At 44.7% G+C, this 26,518-nt stretch overlaps 1 protein-coding gene across 15 annotated transcripts in view; it reads left to right on the forward strand.

Moving 5' to 3' along the window:
- Window positions 1-26,518, forward strand: part of CSGALNACT1 (chondroitin sulfate N-acetylgalactosaminyltransferase 1) — a 360,764-nt gene that overhangs the window by 331,432 nt on the left and 2,814 nt on the right. For all 15 annotated transcript variants that reach the window (XM_050801850.1, XM_050801848.1, XM_050801852.1 and 12 more), the window contains 3 exons: window positions 11,296-11,474; window positions 13,072-13,166; window positions 23,663-23,744. In XM_050801850.1, the coding sequence (XP_050657807.1) occupies window positions 11,296-11,474; window positions 13,072-13,166; window positions 23,663-23,744 (356 nt within the window). The remainder of the gene's footprint in view (window positions 1-11,295; window positions 11,475-13,071; window positions 13,167-23,662; window positions 23,745-26,518) is intronic.

Raw genomic sequence — 26,518 nt, forward strand, 5'->3', positions numbered from 1 at the left:
ACAAGCAAATGGATTGATTTAATTAAAAAAAAAAACTCTCCACAGAGAAAAGCCCCTTCACTGCTGATTTCTACCAAGTGTCTAAAGAATTAGCACTAGTGTGTCAAAAACTCTTTCAAAAAAGATTAGAAGAGGAGAGAACACTTTCCAACATATTTTTTGAGGCCAGCATTACCTTTATAACCTAACTAGACAAAGACAGAACAAGGAAAGAAAACTATAGACCAGTATCCCTATGAATATAAATGCAAAACCCTCAACGAAACACTAGCAAACTGAATCCAACAACATAAAAAAAATTATATGCTATTACTGCGATTTTTTCTCAAGAATGCAAGGTTGGCTCAATATACAAAAATCAATGAAATATGCCATATTAATAGACTCAAGGGCAAAAATCACATGACCATCTCAATATGCATAGGAAAAGCATTTGTTAAAAATCTAACATCCTTTTATGATAAAAATCCTCAAACTAGGACTAGAAGAGAAACTTTAACCTGATAAAGGACACATACAAAAAAAACCGTCTATGAAAAACATCATACTTAATGGTGAAATACTGAATGTTCTCCCCATAAGATCAAGAACAAGACAAAGGTGTCTGCTTTCACTACTATTCAATATTGTACTGGGTGTTCTAGCCAGGACAGTTGGATAAGAAAAAGAAATAACAGTCATCCACATTGGAAAGGAAAAAGTAAATGCTATTCACAGATGATATAATCTTCTATATAGAAAATTACAAGGCATCCACAAAACTATTAGAGCTAATAACAAATTCAGTAAAGTTGTGAGGTACAATATCAATATACAAAGGTTAATTTTATTTCTACACATGAGTGATAAGCAATCTGAAAATGAAATTAAGAAAACAATTTTCATAGTAATATAAAAAAGGTTTAAAAACATAGAAATGAACGTAACCAAAAAGTGCAAGAATTTTATGCTGAAAACTACAACACAACTTTGAAAGGAATTAAAGAAGGCCTAAATAAATGGAAAGACATCTCATGTTCATTAATATTCTTCAGATGACAGTACTCATTCAATTGATCTGTAGTTTCAGTACAATCCCTATTAAAATCCAAGATGACTTTCTTTGTAGAAATGGACAAGCTGATTCTAAAATTCACATAGAAATGCAAGGGCCCAAGATAACCAGAACAATCTTAAGAGAACAAAATTGGAGGACTCATACTCTCAATTTCAAAACTTACTATAAAATTACAGTATTAAGACTTTGCTACTGATATAAAAATATACATATAGATCAATGGATGGAAAGCAGAGTTCAGAAATAAACCTATACATTTATAGTCATTTGATTTTTAACAAGGGTGCCAGACCATCATATGGGGGAAAGAATCATCTTTTTAAGAATGGTTTTGGGGTTACTGGATATTTATGTGCAGAGAATGAAAGTTGCTTTCTGTATTTGATAGGTATACATCCACCATATATATAAAACTTGAGGTCAAAATGGATCAAAGACTTAAATAATTATCAAAGTTCTAGGAGAAAACATAGGTGTAAGTCTTCATGACCTTGAATTAGGCAGTGATTTCTTAGATGTGACTTTTAAACCCTAGTAACTAGAGAATAAGCAGATAAATTGAACTTTATCAAAATTAAAAACTTTTATGCTACCATAAAAGTGAAAAGACAGCTTATATAATGGGATAAAATATTTACAAATTGTAATCTCATAAGGGTCTATATTCAATAACTAGAGAGAGAATTTAACAGTAAAAAGACAAATAACCCAATTTAAAAATGAACAAAAGACTTGGATGTACATTTCTCCAAAGATGATACACAAGTGGCCAATAAGCATAGGACAAGATGGTCAACATCATTAGTCACTAGAAAAACGCAAATCAAACCTACAATGCAAACCACACCCACCGGGATGGCTGTAATCCACAAGTCAATCACAAGTGTCTCTGAGGAGGCAGAGAAATTGGAACTCTTGTCTATTGCTTTTGCAAATGAAAAATGGGATAGCCACTGTGGAAAACAGTGTGGCAGTTCCTTACATGGTTAAACATAGTATTATTATCTGACCCAGCAGTTCTAGTCCCAGCTATATACCCAAAAGAACAGAAAATAAGTATTGAAACAAGTAACTGTACATGAATGTTCCTAGCTGCATTATTCACAATATCCAAAAGGTAGAAACAACTCAAATATCCACCAGCTGATGATTGAAAAGCAAAATATGACATAGTCATACAATGGAATATTATTCAGGCATAAAGAGAGTGAAGTACTAATGTATGCTACAGTGGGATGAACCTTAAAAACATTATGATAAATGAAACTAGCCAGGTATAAAAGGTCAATAATGGCCAGATGCAGTGGCTCATGCCTGTAATCCCAGCCCTTTGGGAGGCCGAGGCAGGCAGATCACCTGAGGTCAGGAGTTTGAGACCAGCCTGGCCAACATGGTGAAACCCCGTATCTACTGAAAATATAAAAATTAGCTGGGTGTGGTGGCTCACACCTGTAATCCCAGGTACTTGGGAGGCTGAGGCAGGAGAATCGCTTGAAACCGGGAGGTGGAGGTTGCAGTGAGCCAAGATTGCACCACTGTACTCCAGCCTGGGTGACAGAGTGAGACTTTGTCTCAAAAGAAAAACAACAACAAAAAAAGTTGATAATGTATAATCCCATTTATAAGAAATATTCTTTATACATAAATTCATGAAGACAGAAGGTAGATTAACAGTTGCCAGGGGCTGGGGATATGAGGGGATTGGAAGTGACTGTTTCATGGGTATAGGATTTCCTTTTGGGGTGATGAAAACGTTTTGTAACTAGAAAGAGGTGATGGTTTACAGCATTGTGAATGTACTAAATGACACTGATTTATACACTTTAATATTTTATGTTGTGTGAATTTTAACTCAATAAAAAGTATACATATAAATACACATGCATGCATACACACACACACACACACACACACACACACACACACACATCATGTCTTAAATTAGAAGGGTGTTTTGTCCTAATCAATGTCTCACACGCCTTGTGACCTCTGCAGAGCCAGGCATACTTTTCCTCTGTGGAACGAAATTGAACATGCTGCTGTATATTAGTTTATTTAAGACATAAAAGAAGCATTGTACTTAATGATGTAAAAGCGCAGTATCCACTATTTACCAGTCCCTCTGTAGGGCAGCTTGCTCCAGGCTTTTTGAGGAAAGTCTCTGATATGGTTTGGTTGTGTCCCCACCCAAGTCTCATCTTGAATTGTAGCTCCCATAATTCCCACGTGTTGTAGGAGGTACCTGGTGAGAGAGAATTTAATCATGGGGGGCATTTTCCCCCACACTGTTCTCATGGTGGTGAATAAGTCTCATGAGATCTGATGGTTTTACAAGGGGAAACCTCTTTTGCTTGGTTCTCATTCCTTCTCATCTGCTGCCATATAAGACATGACTTTGCTCCTCCTTTGCCTTCCACCATGATTGTGAGGCTTCCCCAGCCACATGGAACTGTGAGGCAGTTAACTTCTTTCCTTTAGAAATTACCCAGTCTTGGGTATGTCTTTATTATCAGTGTGAAAACAGTCTAATACAGACTCCGATGCTAGTGTACGTTCGGGTGTTGTGTGGGAAACAAAGGGATGCATGCCTCAGGGTGCAGGGCAAGACAGGAGCTAGGAATTATCCATCCAGACTTTACAGAGCAAGGAGAAACGACACATGCAATGAGCTAAGTCTGAGGATGGAGGCCACCTGCAGGGGATCCACAGGAGAAGGAGCAAGGATTGTGCCCTTATAAGGTAGCAGCCTCGAGCCTCTACCCAGGTTCTCTATGTGTGTTGTCCTACACCTACGATGAGACTGCTTTCCTCACCTGGGGCACAGGGGGATTCACTGATTAGGGAGGAGGCTTCCCTTCTACACTTGCCTTGTGCGCAGTCACTCACACTTCCCTGTGGCAAAGGTGCAAGAGGACTTAATATAGTGTTCAGATTGCCACCCCCGAATTTTCTTTTCTTTCTTTTTTTTTGAGATAGAGTCTTGCTGTGTCGCCCAGGCTGGAGTGCAGTGGCACAATCTCAGCTCACTGCAAGCTTCGCCCCCTGGGTTCACGCCATTCTCCTGCCTCACCCTCCCAAGTAGCTAGGACTACAGGCGCCCACCACCACATCCGGCTAATTTTTTGTATTTTTAGTAGAAATGGGGTTTCACCATGTTAGCCAGGATGGCCTCGATCTCCTGACCTCATGATCTACCCGCCTTGGCCTCCCAGAGTGCTGGGATTACAGGCGTGAGCCACTGTGCCCGGCTGCCACCCCCTATTTTTCTAAGGAAACTCCATGCTGGAGGCCTCATGTCAGATGTTTAAATCTCACCATTTTTCTGTGCATCAGAAAATTTGTTTGGTACCTGCTAAAGCTGGCTTTGATTTCTCGATTTAAAACACAAGCAAACAAAACAAAATTATATGCATTCAGTGAGAAAGAAAAGACAATCTGAGGATGTAGCCTGGAAGATGGTGAATACTCATCAGCTGATGCCTGCATTGTGACCATTCTGAGACTCAGAGACGTTCATTTGCTCTTCTTAATGAACTGTGCCTCATGCTGACATGAAGTTTTAGAACCAAAGGAAAGGCAAAAATGAAGTTCCTAAAGAAACTTGCTAAAACAGGCTTAAAGAAGCTCAGAATCTAGGCAATTCTAAATCAATCATTTAAAGTGCCTACTGTGAAAAATTGGATAACATGTTCAGCTCTAAATTCTTCACTGTATTCCAATATCTTCAAGAAGTGGAATTCATAAGTGATTTCAGTATTTAGAGCTGTGAGATTTAAAATCATACATTGGATATAATACTAGTTTTCTATGTAAATTTTTAAAGATTTTTTTAAATGAAGGGCTATTGTGAGAAGCGTTACTTTAAGCGACTATCCTTGCAGTTGTGAGGAAAAGTCTATATTAGAGTAAATCATACTAGACAGGAAGATCTATCGTTTTTAATCCAGCAACTCTGGGAAATGCAAGTCAATTAGGGAAATTAAATCTCCGGTACAAACAGTAGCTTTCTCAGGTCATTATAACCTCTATAAAAATGAGTTTGTGTAACTTAGAGGAGTCTCCATGCACCAGATTTATTATACAAAAACAGGAATTGAGTGGGAAATGGAAGAGTTTTGTCAGTTGATAATACAATTCAAGAAAAGAAGAAATAATTATGAGCAAATTATGTGATCTTAGAGGAGCTGCACGTTCAGTTTCATAACAGGAAATCATGTAATATAAAAGGTAGTGCCCCCATCCTACCATGTTGAATGCACATTTCTTTGCCATTACTGTAGGGCAACACTAAACATTATACGTCTTTGTATGAGTAACTTCAGTAGTTTGAACCATATTGCATTGTCTTTTTCTCATGTCTTTTCTGTTATTTACATATTTTTCATCTTCTTAAAAGCTTGGATTTGTGCCTGTCCTTCAGAATCCACTGGTCACAGCCTCTTTCTGATGTTGGAGGTGGGTATATACACAACGGAGGGGTTTCTCTGGTGCCCATCTGAGTGGGCTGAGCTTTCTTTGACAGGGAGGCATCTCCATGCAGCACCCCCCTTCAGATCTTCAGGACAAATCTGAAACGTGCCTGTGTTTTCCATTTATTCAGCTCTTGATTCGTGCAGTGTATGTTGGTCACCCTGTGTGTGCTGTTTATTGCACAGTGCTGGATAATCTCCGAAGGCAGAAAAAAAGTAAGGCAATTGCTGTCCTTGAAGGGTGTGGAGTCTGCTAGAGCAGCTCATACAGACCTGTGCAAGCAAAGGCACTTGAAGGCACCAGGACACAGGGACAAAGGCAGGACTGAGTCAAATGTTGGGAGCTCAGAGTGTGCACTACGAGTTTGTGGCGAGGCACAGGAGGGGCGGTGATGCTCGACATGGGCCTTAACGACAGTGATGTTCGCAGGAGTAGATGCAGAACACGCGTTTGGGGAAGAGAACAGTGAGAAGATAGGAGGCCACAGCCATGCCCATACCTTGGTGAGTTGTCTGTTCTATAAATCAAAAAGGGACTGAGGGAAGGCTCAGTCTATCCGAGTGTTATTTAGCCAAGGTTGAGGATGCGCCTAGGAAAATCACAAGCCACAGGAGCATCTGCAACCTCTGCATTTTTCCAAAGAGGGTTTTGTCCACTTGGGTATTTAAAGGGGAAAGAACTATGAGGAGGAGGAACAAATGGATGGAGAGCAGGCAGTGAGGTTGATGCTTCCACTCTTGTGAGGCTCTGATTAGCCTCAGTAATTCTCTGTTTTACATGTGAAAAGGGGGAACAGAGGAACAAATGGATTCTGCATTGCCTCATGCTCAGTAAATCTACAAAATGAACACACGTGAAAGGTGGGAGTCAAGAAAACGAGACTGTGACACGGGGTTATGAAGTTACAGCTTCTGTCAGTGAACAGCAGGAAAATAGTTTTTGTGTTTCTTTGTGTTTTTGAGATGGAATGTGGCTCTTTTGCCCAGGTTAGAGTGAAATGGCATGATCTCAGCTCACAGCAACCTCCATTTCCCAGATTCAAGCAATTATCCTGCCTCAGCCTCCCGAGTGGTGGGGATTACAGGTGCCTACCACCACGCCTGGCTAATTTTGTATTTCTAATAGAGATGGGGTTTCACCATGTTGGTCAGGCTGGTCTCGAACTCCTGATCTCAAGTGATCTGCCCGTCTCGGCCTCCTAAAGTGCTAGAATTACAAGCATGAGCCACTGCGCCTGGCTAGGAGAACAGTCTTGGTGACTCAGTTCTCAAGCTTAATTTTAACTTTTTCATGGTGAGTTTGGGGTCCTGAGATGATATTTTTGTTTCACAATCGTAACCATCTACTCCCGGCTGGTCACTTGAGGGGGAAGCAGGAGAGAGGATAAAGTAGCATGCCTGCCTGGGAACCACTGTAGTCTGCATTTGGGGGCTGTAGCCTCATGGCCATGGTGTGGACCTTCCCCAGCCACACCATCACACTACATAGGGCACATCAGTGATTAGAGTTGAAATGTTCCATTGTGTTTGAATGGCTCTGCTGCCTTTTAATGCACTGTTGAGCAAGGGGCACTCTAGTCTAGTAATGGAGTCCCTGCCCAATGAGCACTGTTTCAAAATGAGGATATGGTGCATTGATAAGGGGCTGACTACTTGTAGAACCCAATTCCTCTTCATCTTGTCATATCCTGTTTCGGAGCCCACATGGCCGGTACTGATAAGTTTCAGATGAGGAGGCTGCCCCACTTCTAGACCCAGGAGGTTTGGCAAAGACAGGAAGTTGTCTTGATTGTTTTCATAGTTTTTCCAGCTCAGTCCTCTTTCTTGGCAGAGGGCGCTTGGTGATTATCAGAGGCTCTTCCTGATGGCAAGAGAGGACATGGAGGGGTTCTTTCAGATCACTGGCTTATTGGAAAAAAGTCTTGGGTTGAGGAATCCGGAAGGAAAGTGGTACCATGATTCATCATCAGACGGACCCCTAGCTGAGCATAATGACCTGGGAGCCACCCTGGGAAGCACGGATGGATGACAGAGTTAGCGCTCTGGGCCCTCTCCAGTGTCTGTGACTGCCTGATGGTGCTTCCCAAGCCAGCAGTGACTCCGTCCCCGCCCTGCCTTCTGTGCACACTCATGTTCAGCTCTCTCATCAGAGCCTGGTAAGTGGTCAGGGCTTCAGAGCAGCTCTAACATGGACCCATACTGCTAGGCCAGCAATGTTGCCTTCTGGCCAGTGTTGATCAGGGTGGATGAAAGTCCCAAGCAAAGCTAGATCAGGGCAGATCTCCCTGCGTGGGGCAGGGAGAACAGGCGAGCAGAGGTGTCTGGTGCTGTGTGTGCGTGTGTGCCGGCCCCTGTATGGTCCACATGGAAACAGTGCGTGGACAGAGCTGGGTACCACTTCCCAGGGCTTTCTGTGCAGCCTGTGGACACAAAAAGTGAATTTGAAATGCATATTCAGATTGGGTATCGCCATGGATATAACATGCATTGTCTTACCCTTGTAGGAAGGTTGCACGAAGAGAAAGGAAACAAATTGCCTTTTGCATTAGGCTATATAAAGCATTCCCCAGCATCCATTTGCCTGAATTTTCTTTCTCTAGAAGCAACACATCATGGAAGCATAGGGATTTATGTTTTAAGACTTACAAAAAAAAGTTCTTCCAAATGAAGGTCATGTCAAACACTAGGTACCATGAGTTCTTCCCACCCCTTTTCCCATGACTTTGACAGGAAGCCCATCCTGTACCCAGTCTTCTGTTGCAGCAGAGGAGGGAACAGCATTTATTAGCAACAGCTCAAGCCAGGGTTAGGGGATTCATGCACAGAATAAACTAGATTAACGTGCATTGTGTAAGCATGCACACCACCTAATTACCACTCTCTCCTCTGAATTTGTAGCACTATCTCTACCGTTCACTCGGCAATTAATCAGTCACCCGTAGACTCATCATTTCTTTGATGCTGTTACCTCAGTTTCTAACGCTCTCTTGTATTATTTAATTACTCAACATGATTTAACTTTTGTAAATACTTGACCGATCTATACAAATGGACTGTAACCTGTTCAAGGGGGAGATTCTTGATGTCGCAGCTCATTTAATGCAGCCTATTAAGAACCTATATTCTTCTTCCCTTGGCAAAAGCACTTGCTATTGTTCAGGTATTTTTATAGTTGAACTCCCATATAGTAGATCCTGGAAACCCTCACAGAGAAGGTACCTGAATTATGAGTCAGGTACAACCTGAGTGAGGAAGGACTTGCTCATACATTGTGTTTGTACTCTGAAAGTTAGAAGATATCTCCGTATAATGGGGAGGAGGAGGTCCCAAAGATGAAAACCTGGAAACAACGAAGAAGGAGACTGACTACTGGCTGTATATATTAAATACACAGAAAATTAAAGCAAGGTGGACTCCAGGATGAGATGCCTTTAGATGAACAGGTAAAAATCCAGGCATCTCCCATGGGTAAAACTTTCCTGGAAACTGACCAAACCAGGAAGGGAGAAATGGGTTGTCCTGACTTACAGGACCTGGGGCTGCAGACACCTCTAAGAGACATGAAGGTGCTTGCAGTGACCTCACACCATCTGAATGTCTTTGGAGACGGGAGGATAGCGCTGTCCTTGACTAGTGCCATACCTAATACTGAAAAGGTTTTGGAGCATAACTTCAATGCAACACATGGAAAATGTGCACTGGGGGCACCCACCCAGATAAAAGACTCAAGATAAAGTTCTGAAAGAGGAGAATCGCTGCAAATGTGGAGTGGTGCTGAAGTGAATGCGGGACCATAGGAAAAGACAGTCTTGGCCAGGTGTGGTGTCTCATGCCTGTAATCCTAGCACTTGGGGAGGCTGAGGCAAGAGGACTGCATGAAGCCAAGAGTTGGGCAACAAAATGAGACTCTGTCTCTATAAAAAAAAATTTAAGAATTAGCTGGGCATGGTGGCCTGCACCTGTAGTCCCAGCTACTTGGGAGGCTGAGAGAGGAGGATTGCTTGAGCCCAGGAGTTTGAGGCTATAGTGAGCTATGATCATGCCACTGCACTCCAGCCTGGGTGACAGAGCAAGTTCCTGTCTCTAAAACAAAAAGTGTATTACATACAAGTATATATAATGTACATATGCAAAGTAAATTGTTTTAACCAGAGAAGAATAGCATCTTAGCCTGTAATAGGGTATTCGAGCTCTATAACCACTGGATTTTGTACCTGGAAACAGAGACGAAAGGGGTAGAGTGACTTGTCTCAAATCCATCAGAGACACAGCTAGGTTTAGAATCATTCGTACATTCATGCAGTCATTCTAAAACATCTGTTGAACACCTAGGAGGGACCCAGGCATGGTTTTAGCCCTGGATCCAGGTTTCCAGACTCCTAGACCAGTGCTCTACCCATCATAAGGCCTCCTACCTTGATCTAAATCTGAAAGGCATGTTTGGCATCAAACTCCAACATGGGCCCACTGATCCCTAAGATAAAAAACCAAGCTCACTCCAAGATCCAAAAGAAGAAGATGAGTCAAGGAGGGAGTGGCAGAACCAGTTTTACTGATTCAATTCCAGATACAAACACAACTTAGCATTTTAAAAGTTTATGACTCTATATTTGTGTGGCCTTTACCCAAGATAGGTACTTGAAATGCAAACTTTACAAATTAGAAATGAGTTTCTGTACCTTTTGGAAAGAAAGAGTAGAGAGAAGTTGGGGCATGGGGATAGGCCAGGTAGCTGGCACGACGGGGAGTGTGAGAGGAGAGGAAGCCATTAGGAAAAGAAGGATATTGTTGACAGAAAAAGGGATTTGCTAGGCTGAAAGAGGACTGAAGGTGGTTCTCTAGTATTTTCTGGTAGAAGACAACACCTGTCCCACTGGGCATGGAATGAATTCGTGGAATGTTAGCTCAAGACGTGCCCCGTTTCAGAAGGTTCTGCTGTCCCTGGGAAAGAACGAATGCAAGAAACATCCTAGCTTCACGGCCTGGGGCCTGGGAATCCTTGCCCATGCTAATCACAGCAATAGCTGAAGCATACAGAGTGCTGTATCCTCTTGGCACTGTTTATCTCACTAATAACCCTGTGGGATAGTGAGGGAAGATATTACTACACCTATTTGGCAGATGAGGCAACTGAGGTTCAGGAAGATTCATGGGCTGGCCTAGATCACAGAGCTGCCTACAGGAGAGCCAGGCCTGAGACTGTCCTCTTCTACTAACTGCAAGTTGGTCATTTTTCCTGCCATGCTGTGCTGCTTTACCTGAGGATGGGGAAGGAGTCCAGGTTTAAATCTCTTTGGGGGAAAGAGTCACATCAAGAACATGTTGCCTGGCTCCTGGATTTGAATGCAGATGAAAAGATGCTAAGTGGGGCCACTGCAATGTGATCTTATTTCCTTGGCTCAGTGGCTTCATTCGGTTGGCTCAGGATGCACAAAGATTTTCCTGGATTGTGTTTCTAGTCTTCCCTGGTTCAAGTTTTCTCCATGACAAAGAATAGTCATTAGCGATGACAGTGCTGTTTTCAGTATGGGGAAGCTGCCAGAGAAACAAGAAATTGGTGTTAAAACTCCACTCGGTGTTCTTGGTACCTTTGATCCCAGTGAGTATCCAGTGAGTCTGGGCCGTTCACTAACTGCTTGGGGAGTCCCAGTGCCCTCAGGTTACAAAAGAAATGGGTCAAGAGGTGGATGGGCCCTGATCACATATTTTCTCTGGGGATGCTGCCAACATGTGGGCATGTGAGTGATAGTACCTGGTCTTGCCTTTCAGAGCTGCCAACTTCAGGAACTTTACCTTCATCCAGCTGAATGGAGAATTCTCTCGGGGAAAGGGACTTGATGTTGGAGCCCGCTTCTGGAAGGGAAGCAACGTCCTTCTCTTTTTCTGTGATGTTGACATCTACTTCACGTCTGAATTCCTCAATACGTGTAGGCTGAATACACAGCCAGGTATGGATCCTCTCTCTGTCACACTCAGGTGGCACCCAGCCCTCTCGGGCCCATGTGTCATCACTTCGTGGGTCAGTCACTCCGATGTCCTGCTTCTGAATTAGTCTGTTCTACCCCAATAGCAAAGAAAAGGAAAACCATCTGTATCGGTCCGTTCTCACGCTGCTAATAAAGACACACCCAAGACTAGGTAATTCATAAAGGAAAGAGGTTTAATGGACTCATAGTTCTACATGGCTGGGGCGTTCTCACAATCATGGCGGAAGGTGAAGAAGGAGCAAAGGGAAGTCTGTCATGGCGGCAGGCAAGAGAGCGTGTGCAGGGGAACTCCCATGTATAAAACCATCAAATCTCTTGAGACTTATTTCCTATCATGAGAATAGCATGGGAAAATCCACCCCCATCATTCAGTTACCTCCCACCAGGTCCCTCCCAGGACATCTGGGGATTATGGGAGCCACAATTCAAGATGAGATTTGGGTGGGGACGCAGCCAAACCATGTCACCATCTGGTTTGAGTTCTCCTCTGAGGCCACATCATAGGACTGTCAGCCACCGTAATTCTGGGACTGTTCCCAAGTTAATGTCCATAACCCCTCTTCCATCTGCAACTGGGAGGTCAGCTTTCATGAACGTTTCCAGGAGAAAGTGAGGTGGGGAGGACATGGACCTGGAAAACTGCCTAACCCTAAAGGGAAAGGAGTACCTGAGGGCGGTTACCTAGGGTGGAAGAGCTATTCGCACAAAGAACCCACAGTACTAACAACTTTCACAGACTCCACTCATAGGCAAGGCTGCTACTGAGCTGATGAACACTGGCATGGCCATGCAAGTTGCTAAAATACAGAACTACTTCTGTGTAAATTGATAAAGAGCTACCACCCTGGACACTCTAACTCTAGTCCAACTGCCCACAGTCACCCTGACCCAAAGTCAGCCGTTTAAGATGACCCCATGAGCCAGCAAGTAAAGGCTTAATGTTTGGTGGGGTGGGGGGGACCGGGACTCTCTTTCACACCCCCTCCCAAGGCATGATGCCCAGTGCCTGGTCATGGACTGTCAGTATTTCAAATATCATTCCTGTGCTGGGAGATCGGACATATTTGCAGATCTGACTGTCTGGTCTGCTTGGTGCTGCACTTCTAAAACCCATGTTAGAGCTGAGTGAAGGGAAAAGGAAAAGTGGGTGCAGGCCAGGCGCAGTGGCTCATGCATGTAATCCCAGCACTTTGGGAGACCGAGGCGGGTGGATCATTTGAGATCAGGAATTTGAGACCAGCCTGACCAACATGGTGAAACCCCATCTCTACTAAAATAAAAAAATTAGCCAGGTGTGGTGGTGGGTGCCTGTAATCTCAGCTACTCAAGAGGCTGAGGCAGGAGAATCACTTGAACCCAGGAGGCAGAGGTTGCAGTGAGCCAAGATTGCAGCACTGTATTGTAGCCTGGGTGACAAGAGTGAGACTGCCTCTCTAAAAAAAAAAAAAAAAAAATGTGGGTGCAAATATCTGGGGGGTTTCCGAGGGCCAAATGTCAAGAAACAAACCTACTACTTGGATCTGTCACTTTAAGTGAATGTTTGTTTTCTGGTTTGCAGGGAAGAAGGTATTTTATCCAGTTCTTTTCAGTCAGTACAATCCTGGCATAATATACGGCCACCATGATGCAGTCCCTCCCTTAGAACAGCAGCTGGTGAGTAATTACCCTGCAGATACCTCTGTGTGGCTCTGTTTAGTGTCTGTCATTACCAGGGGCACCTGACCATGAGCAAAGGTGAGTGGAAATCTGTGCAATGATTCCCTTAGTAATTTTTAAGTTTGGCAGATGTGCTAGCCTCTGCTCCTGGCGCCTCGTTGATTAAAAGTGCTTGCAATATTTAAAGCGGAAAATAAATGGAAGCGGTACTTTACAGAAAGGTAATTTCACACCTTCATAGTTTCCATCAATGGTTTTTGGAAACTAGTATTGTTGCATTATGGATGCAGTACAGTTTCTCTTGATTTTTGCAAAATCCTACAGGGTAACAAAGGTGAGATTTATGTTCCCATTTGACAGAAATCAGAAAGGGGTGGCTCACCCCAGAGAGGGTCAGAGCAATTCCCTGGACCTTGCAGGCAAATAAGGTCTTTGTGAATTTGAAGTGGAAATTCCCGGTGCCCTTCCCGTTGGTGCCACCGTTCCCACACATCACGGTGCCTGGGTGGACGTTGGCATTAAAAGTATCACTGGCAAGGTGGCTCTCAAAGGAATATTGGAAGGACTTCTCCGCTAAGATCCTGGCTGCACAGGTGATGGATAGTGGGTGCACAAGGCCCCCAAGGGTCCCTGTAGGCTGAGATGTCTCTGTTATCACAGGCAGTTAGTCCACTTTGCAGAGAAGCAGTGCAGGCAGCAGGAGGAAAGGCAAGCCGGAAGAGGATCTCTGTGTTGTGTGGGCATGGCCCCCATGGATGGAATTTCCCGGTGCTGTTGGCAGCATTGGCAGAGAGGGAAATGACGCTTCTCCCACTTCAGGCTGGGCTGTGATCTTTTCCTGCAGGGAGATGAGCCAGGTTTGTCTGAAGCTGTGTTCTAGCTCAGGCGGTATCTCATGGTGGCCTTCCCATCTGAGGGACGTCTGTTATTCCTTGCTGTGGGCAGCTCTGCCTCTTGCTAAGGCAAATCCATGCTTCTTCCCATTGAGGACCCCTTAGGATGAAGGAAGGATATCTGCTGTGGGAACCTGAAGACGCGATGGCACCGGGCCTCTGATGCTTCCGTGCAATGGGAGGGTAAACTGATTTCCATCCAAAATGCATGTTCTGTGAAATTCTTTGAGGATTGACTTTGTGTGTAAGCTTCCAGAAATAGCAAAACCTGTTCTTCCCAGCCCCATCCTCTGCCTTTCATCCTCTACCCCCCGGTGCCAACCTCTGGCAGCTGATATTATATTTTCCAGAAAGTTTCAACTTTGGGGCCCTCAGATTGGACAACGTTCATGTCTTATATCCTAGCATGGCTTCATTTTGGGCTGCACCAGGTTTACTAATAATACAGTTCCCTTTTCCCCTAGTGGAACTGTAGTACCACAGATATACTGTGTATCTGTTTTTGTACTGTGTCTGTATCTGTACTTTATACATAAAAACAGTAAGAGTTTTTCACATCTTAAGAATCAATTTTCAGCCGAGTTTGGTGGCTCATGCCTTTATTCCCAGCACTTTGGGAGGCCAAGATGGGCAGATCACTTGAGGCCAGGAGTTTGAGACCAGCCTGGCCAATGTGTCAAAATCCATCTCCACTAAAAAATAAAAAATTAGGTGGGCATTGTGGCACACACCTGTAGTCCTAGCTACTAGGCAGGCTGAAAATCGCTTGAGCCTGGGAGGCAGAGGCTGTAGTGAGCTGAGATCGCACCACTGCACTCCATGCTGGGTGAAGGAGTGAGACCCTGTCTCAAAGAAAATAGTCAGTTTTCATCTATAGTCATGTGTTACTTAACAATGGAGACATGTCGTGAGAGATGTATCGTCAATAATTCCATCATTGTTCAGACATCATACAGCGCACTTATGCAAACCTACATAGCATAGCCAACTACACACCTGGGCTGTATGGTACAGGCTATTGCTCCTAGGTTACAAACCTGTACAGCATGTGACTGTCCTGAATACTACAGGCAATTGAAGCACAGTGATATTCTGTATCTAAACGTAGAAAAGGCACAGGAAAAATATGGTGTAAAAGATTTTAAAAATGGTTGCCATGAATGGAGCTTGTAATACAGGACTAGAATTTGCTCTGGATGAGTCAGTGAGTGGATGGTGATTGAATGTGAAGGCCTGCGACATTACTGTCCACTGCTATGGACTTTATAACCACTGTAGACTTAGGTGACACTAAGTTTATGTTTTAAGTTTTCCTTGGCCGGGTGTGGTGGCTCACACCTGTAGTCCCAGCACTTTGGGAGGCTGAAGCGGGTGAATCACGAGGTCAGGAGTTCGAGACCAGCCTGGCCAACATGGTGAAATCCCGTTTCTACTAAAAATACAAAAATTAGCTGGGCATGGTGGTGTGCACCTGTAATTCCAAATACTCCACAGGCTGAGGCGGGAGAACTGCTTAAACCCGGGAGGCAGAGGTTGCAGTCAGCCAAGATCATGCCACTGCACTCCAGCCTGGGCAACAGAGCAAGACTCTGTCTCAGGAAAAAAAAAAAAAAAAAAAAAAAAAAGCAAGTTTTCCTTTCTTTAATAATAAGTTAACCTTGGCTTCCTAGATGATCAGCATCTTACATGCAGCCTGTTGTTGACAGAAATGTCGTTATGCATCACACAAGTTACACTTACAAGAACATGTTTTTAAATCTTTTACACCATATTTTTCTTGTACTTTTTCTATGTTCACGTACACAAATACCATTGTGTTACAATTGCCTATGCTTACAGTCGATGGTTAAGAAGCACATATCACCCTCATTGAGACAGAAACTTCTTGTTTCCTTTCCCAGAGTTCTAAGCTTCTCATTGGATTGGAAGGGAAACAGGATACAGGATTTATTTTCTTTCAGCCAATCAAAGTTAAAATTCCTTTGGTTTTAAGTAATGTGTTGTTTTGCATTTGACATAGGATGTGATTCATATTTCCACTTCAAACTCATAAAGACCTTATTTGCTTGCAAGGAATTGTTTTCGTTTTACAATCCAACGGTTTTTTTCCTTGTTTTATTATTCCTGCAGAGGAGGAGTTGCGAAGGGAATTAGAGGCACAGCACAGTTAGGCAAGTTTCTCACCTCCTCAGAATTAGTGGTCAAAGCAGAAACCACTCAGATTCCCCGTGTCCATTGCCAGAGGCTGTGAATTATCCTGCAGCCTCTGACATTTACTTCCAAATGCAATTTTGACCACAGAGGTCTGATATTTTAGAGTTCAGTATTTATGACTGTTTAGTTTGGTGACACAGCAGTTCTTCTCTTTGAGATGGAGGACTTACCTCTTCCCAAAAGAAGAGTAGGATTATGTTTTTTACTGGACAAACTAGTTCTTGAGCACTCACTGCCTACAGAGGACTGGCCTAGGTGCTAGTGGGGAAGTCAGAAGAAATGAAACACTTTCATGTACTTGGAAGTAATTTGTGAGAGTGTTTCGCTCACTTTCTTCTTTTTATAGAGGTGGACTGGCTTGTTCAGGATTGCACAGCTTGCTAGTGGCAGAGCTCAGGGCAAAAATTGGGGTTTCCTTCTATCAGTACAGAGGAAAAAGATTTGCTTAGGATCTACATGAGAACTGATGTATGAAGGAAAAATCTTGACAAAAATTCCAAAGGAGAACATAAAACTGTAGAAATAGAATGGGCCGGGCGTGGTGGATCACGCCTGTAATTCCTACCCTTTGGGAGGCCGAGGCGGGCGGATCACGAGGTCACGAGATCGAGACCATCCTGGCTAACACAGCGAAACCCCATCTCTACTACAAAAAGTTAGCCGGGCGTGGTGGTGGGTGCCTGTAGTCCCAGCTACTCGGGAAGCTGAGGCAGGAGAATGGAGTACGTCCGGGAGGTGGAGCTTGCAGTGAACTGAGATCGTGCTACTGCACTCCAGCCTGGGTGACAGAGCAAGTCTCCATTTAAAAAAAAAAAAAAGATACTTTAAGTTGTAGGTACATGTGCTTTCATGTCTGAGTGGTGGCTAGACCAGTATGTTCTCTTCATGAAATACATTGTTCCATGCACCTATGATTCACATACTGTTCAATTTTTAAAAATAATTCATTATAAAAATTGAAAAAAAAAAAAGAAAGAAAGTACTAGAATGGAGATGGATTATGTAGGTGGCGAGAAGGTGTAAAATTAAAAGTAATGGTTGGAGATGGATGAATTAGTAATGACTTTCTACTGAGGGTATGTTTTGACTCAGTCTTGGAAGAGATTCTATCTATATATTAATTACTACATCCTTGATAGCCTTATTGGAATACATCAGTATCAAAGGTGAAGGGAGAACAGAGATATAGAATGCTGCTCTAATGAAAGTTACTTTTGCAAACAAAAGACAGTCTTTACTAGCAGCCTTTGAAATACGATCACATTAGTCACTGTATGTTATTCCTTCTCGTGACTGTTGCCACTGTCATTTGATAGTGTTTTGCCTTCAGACAAAAGCAAGAAACCACATTTTTGATTGTGTGTGTGTGTGTGTGTGTGCGTTTCGACTACTGTTTTTTTCCCTGTATCAACCATTAGCAATACATATTAAGTGAAACTATGAGATTTTATACTAATATTTAACTTTTTTAGTTTAAACCATGAGATAAGACTTGCTGGTGCTTTAATGTAGAAATAATTTGCTGAGAAAGGAATAACTATAATTTAAACAAACATTAACTTTAGATGTTTCACATTCCTGGTTCAAGCTTTCCCAGTTCCTGTTTAGGTCACCACAGGAGCCTCCTACCACTCCTATCTTTAGCCTCCTTCCCTTCCCTAGACTCCAGTTTTTTGTTCGCCTTCTGCCAGAGATAGGCTTCTGAATCACAGATTCATTCAGTTTTTAGAAATCTTTTTTGGCACAGAGCCAGAGATGTGCTGGTAAATATTTAATAACCTGCTCTCTGAAAAGGGGGTTGGGGGGAAAGACCTGATTTATAGCATTTGCCAATTTCCATGGTGTAAATACTCCCACCATGGCTTATTTCGGGCTACCAGCATGACGTCACTGAACACAGGGTTGGGAAGAGATCTGCGCAATCCTTGTGAGCTGGTGCAAGTTTGCTCCAGCTCAGCGCTGCAAGCCCTGAGTCCTTGTTGGGATTCGTTGTCCTCTACAGACCGACTCTTAAATGGACGCAGAGAAAGTATCTGTAAACCCCAGAACCTGGCACGTGGTACCAGCTCCACAGTCACTCAACCGGTCCTGTTGCCAGGTGAGCACACCTGCTCAGTCTCCCTGGCTGTCACTGCTCCTCAAGGCCACCTCCTTACCATTTCTAATGCCCATGGCATCCGATGCGCACATCTCGGTCTGCCATGCAGTCTTACCCATCAGTTAAATCTGATGACTTTGTGATACTACTCAGTGTGCGCAAAGTGTGCTGGCTTCTGTCTTTCCCCTCCCTCTGGTCACACCCTCGACCTCTCTACCTCCTTTCGGAAAGTATTGTACCATTGCAGTTCAGTTGAAACCTTTATGTAAATTTCCGAATGAGCATGGCACATCCTGTGCATCCTTGCATTCTGTTTTTATTTATTCAAGAAACATACACCCCCCCGAATACCAAAATTAGTATGAACAGAGGCCATTTATGGAGCCTTTCCAGAATCCAGCCCCTTGCCCACATTATCTCATGTAATACTCAATAGGGGGAAGAGGTGCTGATATTCTCATTTCACAGATGAGGAATTGAGGGCCAGATGCCCGCAGCGGCTAAGTGGCAGGGGTGGGAACATGAGTGCCACGCCATGTGACTGCACCTGGGCTGAGGATGCTGGGCAACAGGGGACACATCCTTTGCCCTCAAAGCGCTTCAGGGGGGCAACAAGGGCATCTAGTTTTAGATGATAGGCGCCTGGAAATGGCAGAACCTGGTTGACTCCTTGTCCAGTATGATTCCCTTAGAAGACACAATGTGTTTTCTATGCAGACCCCTAGAAAAGACTTACAGCAAATTGTGAATAAGTGCAAATACATCTGGGAGGAGATGGCTTTTGAGTCTGTTCTTAAATGAGTCTTTTAAAGCTGTGGCTCTAGGGTACCTTATTTCTCAAGACATGGAACTGTCCCTGGAGTCTTAGAATTGTTCTGAGCGTGGCAGCATTGGCTGAGTGATCTTGGGCAAGTCATTCTGCCTTCATACCAAGAGGCCACAAGAAGAAGGCATGCAGCCCTCCTGGCACCCTCTGCAGCATGATCACTGCGTCCTCAGGGTCCAGATGATAAGGAATGGACAACCCGGGCAGGGTTGGACAGCTCGCTAGTGGCAGAGCTCAGGGCAAAATCGGGATTTCCTTCTATCAGTACCGAGGACACCAGCCTGGACACCGACATCACCATAGCTCAGGGAGTCTGCTCCTCCCAGGCCAGAAACCGCTATGTAATTGACATGGCCCGGTGCAAGATGAAAATGTGAGCCCCTGTTCAAAAAGTATTACGAATTTCACGACAGTGACAGCAGGCCTTGGGGCTTTCCATGTATGGGTGCCCTGTGCAACTGCATGGGTTGCTTTCCTGTAAGCCGGCCCTGCTGACGGGCATTGCTGTGAATGCAAGGTAGGCCAGGCACAGCCTCCATGCCGGGGAGACTCTCTGATTGAGAGGAGGCGCTCTGCCTGAGTAGTTGCTATTTATTTTGTTTTAGGGTCCAGATTGCTTCATGGGCAGGTGGCCAAGTTAGCACCATTAAACCAGACAGGCACTGACTGCGGCCCCAGCTCACATGCAGCTGCAGGGCGGCTGCCTTCCCACATCTTTGGGGAGAGATGCTGATTTGTGCTTTGTTGTTTGGTCCTAATAGAAAATAATCATCCCTGTCACGTGAATCACCCACAGAGCTGTGGCTCTGGAAACTTCCTGTGAGAGAGCAGGGCTGACAACTGTCCTTTTGTAGTGTATTCATGCCCTGCAGTGCTCTGCTGGGATCTCAGGTGGGGAGGGAGCGGGTGCTGCAGAGAGAGTTGAGAGGAGTCCAGCTATCAGAGGACATTTTAGAAAATGAGGATAGCAGGCTGGGTGCAGTGGCTCATGCCTGTAATCGTAGCACTTTAAGAGGCTGAGGCAGGTGGATCACCTGAGGTCAGGAGTTCGAGACCAGCCTGGCCAACATGGCAAAACCCCTTCTTTACTAAAAATATAAAAAATATAGCCAGGCATGGTGGTGCGTGCCTGTAATCCCAGCTACTCGGGAGGCTGAGACATGAGAATTGCTTGAACCCAGGAGGCAGAGGTTGCAGTGAGCCAAGGTCGCACCACTGCACTCCAGCCTGGGCAACAGAGCAAGACTCCATCTCAAAAAGTAAATAAATATATAAATAAATGAGGATAGCACTTGAAAACAAATCAGTGAAATCCAGAACAGGAGGAAGAGATGTTTTTTCTTTTAAAGTCTCCTCTTTATCTTAGGGTTCCTTCCTCCTCTGTTGTAGCTGACATCATCGGTGCATCACTTGTCAATGCTCGAACAGAATGGTGGAGCTTCTCACAACTTGCAGCAAGGTTTCTAAGAAGTCACACGCTCCGCCTTAGACCCCAGGGAGGTGAAAACATTTTTGTCTCTTGGTCCAGAGCCACAGAATTCTGAGAGGTTCTCACCATTGCATTTCCCAGGCCTCTGCTGGGCCACTTGCTGGCGAGCATCTTGCAGCGTGTCTGTTTCCACTGGCTTGGAACCATCTCTGCCCTAGGACTGCTCTTGGTTCATTCATTGAGGAAGTATTTACTGAGGACTTGCTGTGTGCTGGACATTGTTCTGGGTGCTGAAGATGTAACCGTGAACAAGAACAAGTCCTGAGCTTACATTCACCAGGGCTGGTGACTGAAGTAGTCGGCAAACAGAGAAGCAGATGCATCAACAGGATAATTTCAGAAGCCAGAATTGTTACAGAGAAAATAAACCAGGGTGACAGTGCAGCAAGTGGCATTAGGGTAGCAGGTGCATAACACGGGCCAGGAGGGTCAGGACGACCACTCTGACTAGTGACATTGGAGCACAGCTTAGTGGTGAGTGGGGAAAGGGTGACCCAGGCAGGAGAGACTGCAAGTATCTGGCCTTGGAGACCTGTGAGCATGGAGAATCCAAGGGCGGGGGTGGGGTGGGGAAATGGGCCTTATATAGGGCAGAAGGATAAGAAGAAATGAGATGGCTGAGGATTAGGGAACCTCACGTGCAGGGCTTCATGTGGGAACATGATGTAATCGGATGTGCACTGGAGGGCACACACTCCTGCCAGACTGCCATTGAGGGCATCCTTCCAGTTAGTGGCCCAGCACAGCTGTGGGTGGTGGAACCTCGACGAAGGGAACTCCGTCTTGCCCTGAAATTACATGCTGTGGGCATGACCAAATGGGTTTCCACAAAGGGCTAAATTTCAACAAGCTGTTCAGATAGTGGCTTTCTGTGGCTTGCCAGCTTCCAAACCGACTTTAATAAATGTTTACACAGCTCGCTCCCCGGCTCATAAGCCAGATTGCCTCCATCACGCTGTTCCCATGTGAGGGTCACCCTTCACCTTGTTCAACCTTGAAAGGCCCTACATCAATGCAGCCCAGAGTCCCTGGATGCCTCCGTCTTGTCTTCCTTCCCAAGGCTTGGCCAATTGTCTTTCCTGTTTGGAGCATTCCTTTTTAAATTCCATGTGTACCCCAGCCAAATATTTGAAGATTGGATACTGGCACTTCTCTTTGACTCCATTTTTACCCATAAGCTTAGGGAACTTGTCTAGGTTGCCAGCAGAAGGAATATTAGTCCATTTGCTGCAACAGAAACTGTGTACCTGGTAAGGCAGGGATGGAACAAAGTCCATTTTTTAAAAAATTACTCCTTGGAGACTTCTCCAGACTTTCATGCCTTGCAAAATCTTTCCAGTTGATACTAATGAAATTGTCTTGTCATTTGGGAGATGCTGTATAACGGTCCTGTATTCTGAAGTAGAACTGGAGAATACTTGCTGGGGATAACTTTAACCAACAGAACCTCTCTTGGTCCTTACTTTCCTTGGGCAGTCCTGATGCTTGCAGGAGAGGGTGGCAGCAGGTCCCCATTCCCTGTGGAATGTAAGTGACATCGTAGAAGTGACATCTACCTGTAGATTGTAGTGAAAGTAAGAGTTTCATACATTACAAAATTGAAGAACGTTTAAGATTCATCAGCCCTTCTGCAAGCCATTTATCAAATATAATTAGCCTGTGGTGAAACTTCAGGAAGAGGGAAGATGTGATAAACACTTGGATGTGAAAGCTGAAAGACACCTAAGGGGGGATGAGTGAGCTCAACCCCCACATTTTATAAGGGGGAAAAAAAATAGATTCATGAAGAAGTGAAGGAGCCTGCCTGAAATGAAAAAGCCAGTCAGTGGTCACACCGGGCCAGGACTCTGATGCTTCTCCCCCATCACGTACCGTGTTTAATTAGCGATGAACAGAACCAGATGTCCGCAACAAAAACTATAGAAATCCAGGTGGGGAAGGAGGAACCTGCTGCCGCCCTCTCTGCCTTTCCCCAGAGGACGGGATGTGGGGATGTCCTTTCATCACATCATGGGATCATTTTCATCCCATGTTAACTGCAAGAATGAATTACGTAAAACACCTAAGATCGCAAAACTGTTGCCAGAGTTCTCTCAGCTGAATATGTATGTGTGTGTGTATATATGTGTGTGTGTGTATATATATATATTTATGTACACACGCAGTTTTAAAAAGCCTTGCTGTTTCAGCAAATATATTGGAAATTTACTTGCAGAGTAAGAGACTGGGCAGTGCCTGGATGCCCTCTCCACAGCCCTGCAGGCTGGCACCACGGTAGATGCTTTTGGGAGCAGTTTGGTTTTAAAATAGCGTGAAGATGAATGGACAGAGTCCGTCTTCAGAGCCTGGACTTCTAGTGCCTTTTCCTCAGCAAGCGAGAGTTAGCAGAGTTGGAGAGCTGGTAACATACTGAAGTGTCTCAGATACTTCTTTTTATTCCCCGAGGGAGTCCTGTGTGTGGACTGTGCCAGGGCAGCTGAATTCCGAGTTGTTCTCTATCCCTTTTCTCAACTTCCTGAGCCCTTTGCTGGCTTGCTGCCCAGGCTTGTGTGAGGGGCCCAAGCCTCCAGTTCTCACTGGCACGGGTGTGGGGCCAGGCACGTAGGTGGCTTTTCCACGGCACTGCTCAAAAACTGGCTCTCCCAGTTTGTTTTTGATTGTGTGTGTGTGTGTGTGTGTGTGTGTGTGTGTGTGTGTGTGTGTGTGTGTGTGTGTTTTTTTCATACCTATGCCCTAGAAACATTCCAGCCAGAGGTGCCAAAAATCACAAGGCCTTGTTTTGGGACTGGTGTGTGCACTGTGTTCCTGACTGTCTGCAAGGACTCAAATCCATCTGTGTTTGCTGCACCAGTTGAGGCTGTTTATCAGTGATGGGATAGGCTCCACACTCCACGATGGCTCACAGGAGTTTTTGAACATTCTATTTTTGTCCACCCTAAACTTCCCCCTCAAATGACAGTGCTTTTCTTGCAGGTCATAAAGAAGGAAACTGGATTTTGGAGAGACTTTGGATTTGGGATGACGTGTCAGTATCGGTCGGACTTCATCAATATAGGTAGGACAAATCTGCATCTCTACTGCCACCCAGAGGCCACTGGCCTGTGCAGACCTTAAAGGAATCAAGTCGGGTTTCCAAGGAGTCTGGTAGGGAAGGTGGTACCATTGCCTTAAAATAAAATTAAAAAAATGCTATTCCAGATTAGTTGCAGTGGCTCACACTTACAATCCCAGTGCTTTGGCAGGCTGGAGGAGAGAGGATCACTTGAGGCCAGGAGTTCAAGACCAATGTGGACAACATAACAATTCTCCTAAAGAGAATCACTACAAAAAAAAAAAAAAAATCAAATGCTGTTCCTCATGTCATAGACTCAGGGCTGGACCAAGACGGGGCTTGGTAGTGGGCAGCATTTTAGCCCCTGTGATCTCCACTAGCACCTCTCAGTCACCCCAAATAAGACACATAATCTGAGATTAAAGGCTGCTTGTTGCATCCAGGCAGCTTTGCAGCAAGTCTTCCACTACCTTCTCCCAGCAGGGTCCTGGCTACTCTGCCATCTCCTGTAGAACATCCTAAGCCTCCCAGTAAGGGTATGAGGGAAATAGGGGAATTGGGGGAAAACGCATACTCGAAAAGACCCAAATTTCTATCTGCTAACCTTCAAAATTCCAAATGTCACTTTAAGCTGTGACTGAATGTGCAGTTGCTGTCAATACACACACAGACAAACACACACACAATTCATATACACAAATGTCCGCATGCGCACACAATTCATACACAAATAGGCACATGCACACACACTCATACATGCACATGCACATGCCTGTGGGTTTCTAGACCACAGAGAGGAAAGGCCCTTGGGATCCAGGTGAGGAGACCAAACCTGTCAAAGGCAAAGAGACCCTCCCAGGCCTCACAGCAGGTGAGAGGCAGAGTCAGGATGAGAATAGAGGCCTCCTGTCCCCCTTGGAAAGGCCACCCCACCTTCCCATAGTGATACTGACTCTTGGATCTTGGAAGGGATAGAGTTGCGGATTATGCATGAGCTGGTTATGAATGAACAGTCCAGAACCCTTGATCTCAGGTGCAGGGGCTCAGACTGGGCCCAGAGCTAGGATGGAGTCAGGGGGACCCTGCCCTCAGGGTGGCATGGAATGTCCCATCTCCATGCCACTCACGAGCTGCTGGTCTCGCTGGCTTCTAGGCAACTCCTCCTCAGGTCCAAGGCCTAAAGCTACTCATTTTAAAATCAGGGATGAGGGGTAGCCCCAGGATTGTTTTGTTCAGAGATGATGTGAACTACAAGGACTACAGAACCCCCAAGGAAATCACCAGGTTAAAGATTTAAAAAAAAAAAAAAAAAAGTTGAAGTCAAGTCTTGTTGGAAGGAGCAGAGCACCTGGGATGCCAGTCTGAGTGGTGGGTGCCCTGCAGACACTCAGCAACTAACAGCAGGAATTCTTGGATATCTCTGAGAGAAATATTCCTAAATGGTTATGTGCAAATCAGCTTTCCAAAATGGACATTTAAAATTTTTTCTTGGCTGAATGTGGTGGCTCAGGCCTGTAGTCCCAGCACTTTGGGAGGCTGAAGCAGGTGAATCACGAGGTCAGGAGTTCGAGACCAGCCTGGCCAATATGGTGAAACCCCATCTCCACTAAAAATACAAAAATTAGCCAGGTGTGGTGGCGGGTGCCTGTAGTCCCAGCTACTCAGAAGGCTGAGGCAGAAGAATCTCTTGAACTCAAGAGGCAGAGGTTGCAGTGGGCCGAGATCGTGCCACTGCATTCCAGCCTGGGTAACAGAGCGAGACTCTATCTCAAAAAAAAAAAAAAAAAAAAAAAAAAAAAGAGACAAAAGTTAACTGGGCATGGTGGTGCATGCCTGTAGTTTCAGCTACTCAGGAGGCTGAGACAGGAGAATTGCTTGAACCCAGGCAGTGGAGGTTGCAGTAAGCTGAGATTGTGCCACTGTACTCCAGCCTGGGTGACAGAGTGAGACTCTGTCTCAAAATAAACATTTTTCTGAAGATTTTCATTTCAAGAAATTCTGTTTCCTTGCTCTTTGCATAGGGAAAGATTATTTTGTGTTGATGCCTATATTTATCAAATTTGGATTTAGAATATACTGGATTCTCCTGAAGACAGATGTAGCTAAAAGTGGGCACAGCAGGCTGAGAAGGGTGCCATTCTCAGTAAGCCATTGCCATGACCTCAGAAACTTTGAGTCACATTTAGACTCTATCCTTTGCAGTTTTTGACTTACTTTCAAGTTTACTTGTGCACCTTGTATTGATAAAGTTATAATAACAATGATAATAAATCAATTGCAGTTAACCAGGCACCACCTTTATTTGTCTTAGTTTGTTATGATACCTGCCTTCATTTAAGCATAAAGAACCAAAAATCAAGAGAGGTTAAATGGCAGCTTCTAAGGGAACCAGGACACAAATTCTGGACGGCCGATTCATAATCACATACCGTTCTTTGCCTGCCCACCATGGAGGGGTCACAGTCACTCGGACACACAGCCCGTGGGTGATTTGGTTGTAAGCTTCCCTGGGCCTGAGCCCCCTTTGGGGTTCCAGTGATGGCCTTGATCAGGGCAGCACAGCTTGGGGTGTGCAGGAACCAAAGCTGCAGGAGAAGGTCTGAGAAAAGTTGTTGAGAATCACTTCACTATTTCTCATGAGAGTGAAGTCCATCCTTCTAGGTGAGATGGGAACAAGGACCAAAAGAGGCCAGGGCTTCATTGGTTCCATTTGGGACCTGGTGGGGTTTAGGTTAAGAAAAGGTGTGAGGCATCTCAATTTACCGAAGCGAGACTTC

The sequence above is a fragment of the Macaca thibetana genome, chromosome 8, assembly GCF_024542745.1.
Source record: "Macaca thibetana thibetana isolate TM-01 chromosome 8, ASM2454274v1, whole genome shotgun sequence".
NCBI classification, from domain to species: Eukaryota; Metazoa; Chordata; class Mammalia; order Primates; family Cercopithecidae; genus Macaca; species Macaca thibetana.